The following is an 11,533-nucleotide window of genomic DNA, read 5'->3' on the forward strand; positions in this document are numbered from 1 at the left end:
GAATAGCTGTTGGAGAAAATTCCCTTCGATAACACGGCAAGTGAGAAGATGTAGAAGGGGCCCATGTCAGCCAAGATGATGCGTCTGTACCTTGCCGCCAGCGGATTGAGCGGGTTCAAGCCCCACCCGCATAGTGTCATAATGGCGGCCAATGCAAGAAACGCGGGGAAAAAGCCCACTAGGCAAAATCCCAAAGTCGAGAAGAAGGGATGAAAATCCTTGCGTAAGCCGGTGGAGTGATGCGATGATAGCCGTGAAGGAAAAAGGTTGTGTCTCGCCCTCAATAGCCTATCCGTTGTTTGCGGGGAGATTGATCTAGCTTCATTCGGATCCGCCGCAATATTGGAGCTCCAGTTCGCTCTCCGACCTGTCAGGATGGAGAAATCGAGAATGCTGACGTCTCCAGCATTGGCTGCGTCGCCCAGAATGGCACTGAGGTGGAGGATGTGTGGTGGGGATATTTTTTTCTCCCCACGTTAAGAAGACATGGTCATCCTTTAGAGTGATTTACCCGAGGATGCCTTCGGGCCAGCGCAGTGGTGGACTTAACTGGTATAGCTCCTCTCGAAAATAGCCCAGAACCGGTCTGGGACTTGGTAGATTGCTCACCGAAATCGATCAGACCTCGTACTTCCTGTCGAGGTCGAGAACCGTCCAAAGCGATTCAGAAATCCTCCCTGATAAAATGGTCTCTCTTCAGGTCCATCGACGATTTCCTTTCAGCAAACCTTTCTCCGGGTTTCCCTCGCTTTGAGAATTAGCATAAACTCAGAAACTCTCATCAACTGCGCTCGGCAGCAGGTTCCACAATGCGGAGCGCTCGCCTATGATTGACCCGACTCGTATATACTTGTACGACGGGCATTCTCCGCATCTGACTGAGATCACTGCATTGAATGGAGCATCCACATGAGCACAAATCCTTGCTTGCTTATCACGCATTCGGAAGATTCATTTTCGTGGTTCAGGGAATTGGTGCAGGGTTGCGTTGTCGTTCGACAATCAGCTGCTGCAGTCGATCGGTAGCGACCTGTATCTCCAGTATTTGACCTATTCCGCGCTTCCAAGCATCTTCCAGCCCCAGAAGCTCCCCCTTGGAGCCTTCTTGCGCTGCCTTTCGTGCTTTATTTACCCTCTCAGTTTCAGCTTTCACCCTGGCGAGTTCTCGTTCCAGGCCTTGGAGGATTTCTTCTGCTTGGGAATTGCCGGTGAGCCAAGCATTTTTGCCGAATTCATCCAAGAGGATCAGGTTCGTGTGTCTGCCTGACAGGAATGTTCTCGAGACATACGCATTCCGTAGTGCTTGTCGCATCACCTCCTCACTGCTATCACTGGCTGGTGTCTCAGGTGCTTCATATCGTGACAGGTCGATCCCTGCCTGGCGGGGCTGACCCGCCGCTAGCCGGTTAACCTCTTGAAGGAAGATTTCGGAAAACTCGACTGTAGGAAGAGGGGCAAGAGAGGGATGCGGCGTGGTCAGATAGTTGGGAGGGAGGTGTTCTGTGATCAAGGCTTTGGCATGGTCGCGGTCGGCATTAGTAATGTCCGGGTCGATATCTGCAGACAAGTCAGTAAGGGTGTGGGAAAGGCGGCCATATAGTGGCTTACAAGGTAGGGAGTCGTGGGACTCCAAGATGAGAGGCATCCTGCTGTGATGTAGGAGGACACAATCATCGCTGCCGCAAAGGCCCAAAAAAAGGAAGATGCAGTTTGATGTCCCAAAACTTGATGCCAAGCCATGTCTGTATTGGGCAAGTATGACGACACTCCGTTTCAGAGAGCAAGGACAAAGAGAATTTGTTACCACCAGAGCAGCTTCGTTTCCTTTTCAGTGATTCTTTCTATCTGTCAGAGACGGCAAGGAGGATGACATCTTCCGATACAACCCTTTCTTTCCCGAAAAAGGACCGGGATTATTCTTCAAAGGCTCCAGTGGTAGGCTGCAAGAACATCACCGTTCAGCAGCACTAGAAAATGGCACGGAGATCTTTTGCCCTTGTTCTATACACTCTCTGTCTTATTTTGCTTACGGCTTTCCTATTGCCTTGCTTTGTTTTCCAAAATGGTGCTCGAGACGAGCATTTCTTCCCATTCAAGCTTCCGAACGGGCGACAATATGACGAAGCAGCCGTGCAGGGTGACTACTTGGTGGGGGTTGGGAGGGCGGACATTACTGGGTAAGAAACAGCCAAGTATCCTTTGGAGCGAGGACTGACACATTCAGGCCGGTTGTTGAAATCAATCTGATGGGATACGCTGATACGGATCAAGTGGGAACCGGCTTGAGGCAGCGGATCTACTGCAGAGCCTTCATTGTCGGAAGCCTGTCGCACAACTCCTCTCGAATCGTATACCTTATCCTTGATACTCAATCCGGAGACACGGCTATTCGGCATGGCATCCTGGAAGAGCTCAAGAAGTTGGGTCCCGAATATGACATGTACAACAAGAACACGGTCGCCGTGACGGGGACACATAGCCACAGCGGACCTGGAGCATGGTTAAACTATCTCTTGCCACAAATCACGAGTAGAGGATTCAGCAAGGAGAGCTATGAGGCTATTGTCAATGGCTCTATACTTGCAATACAACGGGCACATTCCAGCCTTGTGCCAGGTTATCTCAGCTTCGGACGTCAAAAGATCTCAAATGCAAATATCAATCGCAGCCCGTACGCCTATCTACAAAACCCGAAGACGGAGCGACATCGGTACACTGAAGATGTAGACAAACATCTGAGTCTCTTAAAATTCGAGACAGCTGATGGTCACCCTCTGGGTATCTTGTCTTGGTTTCCGGTTCATGGGACTTCGCTCTATCAGAACAATACTCTCGTTACTGGCGACAACAAGGGCGTTGCAGCATATCTACTCGAGGAGTATATGAAAGAAAAGAATCCAAACTTTACAGCGGGCTTTTCTCAAGCAAATGTTGGCGACACATCTCCGAATATTCTCGGGGCATTCTGTGAAGACACTGGCCTTCAATGTTCTTTCAACGACAGTACTTGCGGCGGCCGCACTCAACCTTGTCATGGCCGTGGACCAATGTTTAGATCCGTGGACCAAGGAACAAAATCCTGCTTCGAGATTGGGAGCCGTCAGATGGCAGCAGCCCGAGACATCCTAGATAGCGACAACCTAGAACGAATACCAGCATCAACAGTATCCTTCTTCCATACATATGTCAATTTCTCGTCGTTCTCCTTTACATCACCCTACAACCGGTCTCAACACCTGAGGACCTGTTCTGCGGCACTAGGGTACGGCTTTGCAGGTGGAACGACGGACGGTCCCGGAGCATTCGACTTCTCTCAGGGGACGAATGACACTGACGATTCTCCATCACTCAAAAATCCTCTCTGGAAACTGGCACGGGATTTCGTTCACAACCCAACAGATGAGCAGGTTACTTGTCAGAAGCCAAAGCCCATCCTGCTCGACGTAGGAGAAGCCGACGATCCTTACGCATGGTCTCCAAACATTGTTGACATTCAACTCCTGCGGATAGGCCCACTCATAATCATCGTTTCGCCGGGTGAGGCTACCACAATGGCAGGACGCCGCTGGCGTGATGCGCTGGCAGCCGCTGCTCCATCCGTCCTGAGCGTTGACGAACCAAAAGTCGTGCTCGGTGGCCCTGCCAATACCTACGCACATTACATTACAACGGAAGAGGAATACGCCGTACAACGTTACGAAGGTGCCAGCACTCTCTACGGAAAACATACTCTGGAAGCCTATATCAATCTCACACTCACCTACCTCCCTTATCTGGGTTCAGAAGATGAACGGTCTCACCTTGACCGACTTCCTCCGGGTCCCAGTCCTCCCATCAACGTCAATAGCTCGTGGTCATTCATCACACCAGTAGTCGTTGACAACGCTGGTCTGCTTCGAAAATTTGGCGCCACTTTGTCATCTCCTGATCCATCTCAATCATTCACACCAGGTTCAATCGTCAAAGCACGATTCGTCGGGGCGAACCCGCGCAATAATTTCCGCCTCGAAGGCACATTTGCGGCCGTGGAAAAGTTTGATTCTTCAGCTGGTCGTTGGGTTGAAGTCCGTTCCGACCGTGACTGGTTTCTGGTGTATCGATGGGAGAGAATCAGCACCACCCTCGGGACCAGTGAGGTCCATATAGAATGGGAGATAGAACCAGGCACCGAGACTGGCATGTACCGATTAAAATACTATGGCGATCGAAGATCTCTAGCGGGCGAAATCACCGCGTTTGAAGGGACAAGCGGTGTCTTCAATGTCGCAGGCGACAGCACAAAGACTATGTTTTGGGATGAGCTCGTCCGCTTCTGATTGGTATCCCACTCTTTACGAGAGATGATATTATAGTACTGAATATGATGGCATGGAACAAGAGTATCGTCAAGTCTCTTCAATATATCGAGCAATGAAATGCCGAGTTTAGTCATTGCAGTGACTAGCCCTGACCCATATCCGAAAGGCTGACAGCTGTCTCAAAATTATTACAGGATGATCCAATATCTCTCTATAAGAGGAGTCCATTAACAAGCAACCTTTCCATGTTCTGTACTGCTTGGAGCTTTGTGTCCGGCTGCAATTCTTCCTCTAGTGCCAGGATTGCGTCCTGTGCTCGCAGTCGCACTGACCAAAAAGAAGCGAACGAAACTGACTATCGTCCTTGCTGGAAGTATGAGTGTAACGTCGGGTACTGTACTTTTCGCCCTCTCTGTTCCACGATTGTTTTCTCCACATTCCCACTCTCTTTCAACATTAAATATATATAGCGGTCCTCCGCTGATAGGTAGGAGGATATCACGGCAGGGCTAGAGATCATCCAACATTGACACATTCGAGGTTTCAACATCTAAGCCGCTGACCGATCTATCTAGGCCCTTCTCTTTCCGGTTCATGTTGACACCTTCCCCCGTCTGAATTGTATTCAACGAGTCCTCTTCTTGCACTGCCACCTCTGTGGCGCCTGTCAAGTACGGAAGATGCTGCAGGCCTTTTGCGATTGTCCAGGCTTTTCTTCTCTTTTTTGGCACATGGGAGGCAGCCAGAGTGTCGTCCTCGAATCAGTGGCATCAAAACGCCTCTCTAGCTCAAATCCAAGACGACTACCGAGATCAATTTGGGAGGGTCGCAACCAACGATCAAATGGCCGACTTGCTACAACAACCAGCCGCTCTGGCGTGGTTCCTGCGGATGACCAGATAAGTGACAACTACTATGCTCTCGATGTCGGCGTACATGCTGTGCTAGCATTTGTTGTTGAAAGCGGTACCGGAATCGCCGCCTGGGAAGCAATCCCAGACGACTAGTAAGACCACTCCGGCCTGGTGGTCAACAATCAACATTTCTTCAGTATCAAGAATGCAGAACAAGTTGGAACAGAGAATGTGGTAACAGTCGTAATAGGAAACACTCATGGTACTACAATGCACAAAGTTGCAACGGAGACACTGCCAGAGGTGTTCTCTATAAGTGGAGTTAACACAATAGATCGTCAATCGGGACTTGAGAACTTGCGAACGGCGGCCTTGAGGTTTCAAAGGGTGATTGAATTGCAAAATCGCCAGAGACGCCGGCGGCCGTCTGATTACCAAAGAGCACTCAAACAATATATGCACATCGGAAAGGGGGTAACTTGTTAGGGTCTCTGCAGTGTGGGTGAATGCGCTTAGATGAATGTTGTAAGATATCTGGACCGCTGCTCCCTTAGGAAGAAGGCAAAGTGTTTGGAGGACGGCGGTCACAAGATGGTGGTGAATTGTTTGGGCTGAGAATTTCCAGCGGTCGAAGGCAACTGAGGCAATCGTGAAATCTCTATGGGCCGGAGTGGAGCGGAGCGCAGCCTGCAGGACTAAAGGAGTTATTCGACGATTTCAATGGCGAGAGCAATGGGATACTGGGCATGAGTAGGTTCGAAGGACATACAAGACACACAGCACGTGGAAGATAGAGGAAGATGAAGGAGAACCCGGCATAAACTTCTTTGTTTGTCTTTTCTCCCATCCTTCCCTTTACTGAGGGAGGAGATGGCCGGAGGGCACACAAAAAGTAAGAGCAAACAAGACAAGTATAAGTCCACGCAGGCACGCCGGGCACTTCAGGCACACCATCAGACAAAACGAACAGGATCTTCCACCATTGATGAACGCCGATCTCCTAAGAGGCGAACCTCTAATATTCCAAGCCACGGAGGCTGTGGACCATCCATAGGTGGCGGGTCATCGAGGTCTTGTGTTTTGTTCCTCTGTGGTTTGCACGGAAACGGCAGACCCAGGGGAGCGTACGTCCGGGTCTGTGACGGACGGGGCGGCCCGTTGGGGCCCCAGCCTCGTCGTCGTCGTTTTCCTCTGTCTCTTCCTCTGCATCCCCTATCCATTCCATCCCTCCCCCCTGCCCCTTATCCTCCTCCGCATCCTCCCTGGGCGTGCGCAACGCCGAACACCCGAGCCCCTCCTCCTTCCTTGCCAGCCTGGCTCCGCCGGCAGTTTGCTCCCGGAGCACGAACTGGGAGTTGTGGATGACCTGGTACATTTTGATTCCCAGGCCAAGCGCCACTTCCTGCCGCTGCCGACGGAGCACGACTCCGTGGCTAGCGAAGGTGTCCTTGAGTAAGACGAGCTTCCCGAGCGCCTGCTTGCCGGATGCCTCTAAGACCGCGTGTGGCCTGTCGCCCATAAGGAAAAGTTGGTCGACTGCTTCCTCAAACGGCTTTTAGCGCACAGGTTTAAGGACGCCGCGGTTTTGGACGATTTGGAGGTATTGTTGAATTCCTTTTCTATAGGCCTTCGTGGCTGCTTGGTGTGCGGTCAGGTGGGGAGTGTTTTGGACGAGAAAACCCAGCAGCCTGCCGAAGGGGTCTCGCCAGTTGTTGTGTGTTGCTGGCAGAGATAGCAAATTCTGAACAACGGTTTGTCTGAGGCTGTAGAGAGAAGTAATTGATATGGGTAGCTGAGCGCTCTCCCGAAGTTGTAAACGAGGCCGCTTGCGGGAAGGGAATTCATTACGGGTACGCCGTGGAGAAGGTTGTTTACTTCTGCGCCGACTGGAAAGAAGGCAACTGTGTGGATCTGGTTCACTGTCTGAATGACAGTGCAGAGCCAGGATAAAGGTTGAGAAGTGTTTGGATCGACGACAAATCAAGAGGGTTGTGGAGTTGATTGGTTGCGGTTTCAATACCAACGTCTGGATGAATGCTGTTAATTGTTTGGAAGAGGTGCGGCAATGTTGCCGTCGTGGTTATTCCGTAAAGTTGCCATTATGAAGACGTCGAGGTAATGATGTCACGTGCTCTCTGAGGCTGAACTCCTTTCACCGGGGCTTTGTTTTTCCGACGCCGGAGGACGGAGGTGGATGGTTTTCAGCGAAGAATAGAGCAGTCGGAAGCTGTTGTGCAAGCTGCCAAGCCAACAATTCAAGTTCGAACTTGATCTGTTGTGGATGGACAGTGACGTGAACAGGCGAAGGTGGAAAGGAAGAGTTCGTGGAAGAAGTGTATGTTTATTTGAGAGAAATCTTCTCGATGTCAATAACGTGAAGCGTTGAGCTGCCACGGCGACAGATACTGGGGAGCGTTCTTTATATAACGACGGCAAGGTTAGATATTGAGAAATAGGCGTTGGGGGCGTCGTTTGGGCGATTGGAAAGCACCGGACAAATAGACGAGCAAGGCTGAATAGAGGAGGCTTTAGTGATAGATGTCAGCTTTTTTGGCTGATTGAACCATTTGCTCTTGGAACCATCGCTTCGGTCAAACCATGCTAATGTGGACCTTTCCTCTGACAAAGAAGTCGGTTGTACAAGAGTTTCAAGACATATGCTGGTGCTCTCGGCGCGTTTGTCATTTCTTTTTCCATCTTACACGCTGGACCCATTGTGCCCACTTCTTAACATCTTCTCTTTCACAAATCAGGTCGACAGTGTACCATGCACGGGCTAGTTCCTCGTTTGATGCCATCCGATGGACGAAGCTGTGGCATGCACGACAAAGCCATGCTACACTGTTCAACTGATGCTCTTCATGCCAGCGCCTTTTCAAGACTTTGGCATGTACTTGTTTCGGGATCAAATGGTGGTAAGTCATTGGCACCCAGTCACGCTCGCATATTTCGCAAGCATTCTTTTTGGTTTCTGCCCACTTGGGAGGTGGTGTCGTGACAAAAGCAATATATGCCGATAGAACAGGAGCCAAAAAAGACTGCAGATCAGATTTGGGAGGGTTAGTAAGTCCATACGCTGTCAGGGTATCGGTTATGTCTCCTGGAATGAGTGTTGTAACTTCCTCCAAGCCAGAGACCGTCAATGGTGGAGACCATTTCTCCGAAAGAGCGGCGTCGCTCTGAACTGAATGGTGAGAAAGGCCTCTAAGCTCCTCTGGAAGGCTAGAAAACATCTCGATGGCCAAATAATCAGAGAAATCTGTCAGCTCTGAAGGCTCTGTTGCCGTGAATGTTGATTCTGCTGGAGTGGTCTTTTTCCCAACAGCAGAACGTTTACGGCCCTTACGGACTCCGTCCGTGGACTTTTCGACAACGACAGAGAATAGACAATCTCTGAAGGCGTCATAATTGGTATTGTTGGCGTTGCTGATGGGCATGGAGGATACATTACAAGGGGATGGTTCAATGGAAGTGGAAAGAAAGGATTATGTAGGTTTATTCTTATGCCGCGTCGGCCGCGCAATTATGTTGATGTCAAACGTGGAAGGTACAGCGAGGTCGTCGTCAGGGAAACGGGCGTGTTTGACAGTGAAAGTCTTTCATATAGACAAGATACATATGTCAGGCTATATGCATATTGGACTCCATCACAGAATAGAGCAATGCTGAATGAAGATGAGGAACGTATGGCGCACAGTGGAACAAGTCACGTGGTTAATGGCGGGGAGATGACATCGTCGGTGTCTTGTCCGAGGCTCACCTCCACGAACTTAAGAATGCTAACAGATGAAGTTGGCTTGGAGAAAGACCCCGTTGTCAACTATCTTGCTTTGCAACATGACAAACAAGATCGTGGTGGCGTTTGATCTGTATGGCACCCTGCTGTCGACAGAAAGTATTGCCCAGGTATTGGCATCGCAATTTGGCGATGAGAAGGCCGCCTCAATTGCTGCCGTGTGGAGAAAGTACCAGCTGGAATATACATGGAGATTGAATAGCATGAGTACACGCCTTGATCTGATCGCATATGCTAATTAACAGTGGCTGATTGTGGTCAAGGACAATATGAACACTTCTCCGAAGTGACTCGCAGGTCCCTCCATCACGCTTTGGCCGAACACGGAGTGAGCCTTAGCGAGGCGGAATCTGATCAAGTCATGAAAGCATATGACTCTCTGTCCACTTTTCCGGATGTAAACCCGGCTATGAAGCGACTGGCAGAGGATCCCAACATTGAATGCGTGCTATTCTCCAACGGCACCAAGACCATGGTATCCAATTCAGTCAATCAGTCCAGGGACCTTGACTCTTCCGTCTTCAAAGACCTCGTCACCGTCGACTTTGTAAGAGCCTACAAACCGGCTCCGGAGGTCTATAGATTCCTGGCTCAAAAGGTCGACAAGGCAGGCCAGGAAGATGGTATGTGGCTTGTGTCGAGCAACCCATTTGACGTCGTCGGTGCTCGCGCCGTGGGTATGCAAGCAGCGTGGGTGGACCGAGCTGGAAATGGCTGGCAGGATAGACTGGCTGGTGGGCCAACTGTGACTGTGAGGAGCTTAGAGGAGGTAGCTGATGTTGTGGGGAAGCACGCTCATTGAACCAAATAGTCGAATGGTCTGAATATAAGAGCCGGTTACGCTGGGTCATCTCGATATGGGTCCGTGGTTGAAGCAGGAAGACTTTCCCGGGCCCGCCGGGCCTTTTCCATCTTCGCGGCCCACAGGGCACTACCAACAGCAGATGTCAGTAGGAAGAACATGCTCAGGACTGGAACAAGCTGCAAGGTCAATGTCACAATTCCAAACCAGGTATACTTCAGCTGCCGGTTCTCAATATATCCCTTTCGTTCCTTCTTTGAGAAACCGCGTAATTGGAAGTATCTCCAATGATGAAATGGGCCCGCTCGGTATCCTGTGAGGATCATGAAGATTGGAACGCCAATAAAGGGAATCAAATTGAGCGGAAGCAGAACCACGAACTCGATAATCTGACGCAGAGAGAACGGACTGTAGACCGACGGTTTTGTAGGCTTCCCCAGCATCTGGACAGAGTTGGAACCCCTTTGATCAAGCAGACGAGCTTCATCGATCATGTCGTCGAGACCTTGGTCAATGAAGACTGCATCAAAGATATCCACTAGTGTTTCATCCACGAAGAAAGCCTCAAACAGCAAGGCGACAATGGCAGCGCCTTCGCCCAGGACCAAAAATGTTGCATTTAACCAAGCTCCTGGCCCATGAAAGATTGCGAGGAAGGCGACTTGTGGAAGATATGCCCAGATGAATAGATTCGCGTAGATGAAGGCGGACAGGAGGAGGACGGGGACTAGACGTGCTTTGAAGAGAGGGTAGAAGTATGGGTGGCCGACAAAGTAGACAATCCCCTGTAACGCGACCGATCAGTGGATCGTTCGACGTTGAACCAAAAAGACACTCACCTTCAGAGGGTAAAGCCACACAGCATCTGTCAAGGTACGTATCATGTTGAAACGCCTTTTCTACATGGATTTTTGGCGAGTCCTTACTACCCTAATTTCGAGACTGCAGGCTGTCAACCGTAGAGTCTCAATTCGGTTTGACGCACGTCAGCCGAAATACCTTGGCGGGTCCCGTTCCGGCCTTCAAAACGCAAATTTCTTCGATCTTTTCCTTGCTACCAAAACTGATACATCCTCCGTATTCACTCTATCAATGAATGCCGCTTCTCTGTGGTAACTATAGTTGCTGGAGGGGAAATCGGAGGAGAGAGGAATTTCCTACAGCTGCCCACTTACCCCAGGGCCTCCTGCTGCTAACCTGCTAATGGCTGTGTTTGCTGGATCGTGGAGGTTTTGGAAATATTTATGGCTGCACAGCAATGCACTGGACTGTTGATGTATTTCATTCCTCATTTGGCCAGTATCAGTATTTGGTACCGGAGGAGCTCAAACATCTTGCGACTGTGATTACGACTTCTGGATGAGGGGTCGGCCGCACTGAGGACCGAGAGGTATGCCAGACGACTTCTCGATCTGGGGGAAGCGAGAGGATAATTTTCCTGCAGCAAAATCAATCGTTTGATACCCCGTACTGATATACGGATTGTCTCCTGATGGTGGTTCTCTGGTAGAGATGATTAGGTCAACCGACATGGTAGATCCAGAAACAGAAACAACAAGAGGCTTCCAATAGAGAATGGAAATGAGATTGCCATCCAACAACCGACCCCGGATCTTTCAAAACAAACCATACATCAAATAAAAACTTGAGCGCGAGGGGCGAGCGTGACCCGACCAGCTTTTGCTGGCCCCGAGGGCTGCTACTAATTGGCTACGAAAAATTGTCCGTGTGGTGAGTTGCTTGATTTCGCCTGTAGCTCCCTGTAAATCGCCTGCACCCTATA

General features: G+C 50.2%; 5 protein-coding genes across 5 annotated transcripts; 2 read left to right on the forward strand and 3 right to left on the reverse strand.

Moving 5' to 3' along the window:
• Positions 1–964: 964 nt before the first annotated feature.
• Positions 965–1,645, reverse strand: Z518_04777 (uncharacterized protein; the record flags this gene model as incomplete). Its single annotated transcript, XM_013418483.1, has 2 exons — positions 965–1,557; positions 1,609–1,645. 2 exons carry the CDS (start codon positions 1,643–1,645, stop codon positions 965–967), a joined length of 630 nt encoding a protein of 209 aa, XP_013273937.1.
• A 329-nt stretch (positions 1,646–1,974) lies between these two features.
• Positions 1,975–4,316, forward strand: Z518_04778 (uncharacterized protein; the record flags this gene model as incomplete). Its single annotated transcript, XM_013418484.1, has 2 exons — positions 1,975–2,177; positions 2,225–4,316. The coding sequence occupies 2 exons, from the start codon at positions 1,975–1,977 to the stop codon at positions 4,314–4,316; spliced, it is 2,295 nt and encodes a 764-aa protein (XP_013273938.1).
• Positions 4,317–7,833: 3,517 nt separating this feature from the next.
• Z518_04779 (uncharacterized protein) lies at positions 7,834–8,589 on the reverse strand (the record flags this gene model as incomplete). The annotated part of the gene is made up of 1 exon (XM_013418485.1): positions 7,834–8,589. One exon carries the CDS (start codon positions 8,587–8,589, stop codon positions 7,834–7,836), a length of 756 nt encoding a protein of 251 aa, XP_013273939.1.
• Positions 8,590–8,989: 400 nt separating this feature from the next.
• Positions 8,990–9,750, forward strand: Z518_04780 (haloacid dehalogenase, type II; the record flags this gene model as incomplete). Its single annotated transcript, XM_013418486.1, has 2 exons — positions 8,990–9,155; positions 9,212–9,750. The coding sequence occupies 2 exons, from the start codon at positions 8,990–8,992 to the stop codon at positions 9,748–9,750; spliced, it is 705 nt and encodes a 234-aa protein (XP_013273940.1).
• Positions 9,751–9,785: 35 nt separating this feature from the next.
• Z518_04781 (uncharacterized protein) lies at positions 9,786–10,634 on the reverse strand (the record flags this gene model as incomplete). The annotated part of the gene is made up of 2 exons (XM_013418487.1): positions 9,786–10,535; positions 10,590–10,634. The coding sequence occupies 2 exons, from the start codon at positions 10,632–10,634 to the stop codon at positions 9,786–9,788; spliced, it is 795 nt and encodes a 264-aa protein (XP_013273941.1).
• Positions 10,635–11,533: the final 899 nt, after the last annotated feature.

This window comes from Rhinocladiella mackenziei, assembly GCF_000835555.1.
Source record: "Rhinocladiella mackenziei CBS 650.93 unplaced genomic scaffold supercont1.3, whole genome shotgun sequence".
Lineage (NCBI taxonomy): Eukaryota > Fungi > Ascomycota > Eurotiomycetes > Chaetothyriales > Herpotrichiellaceae > Rhinocladiella > Rhinocladiella mackenziei.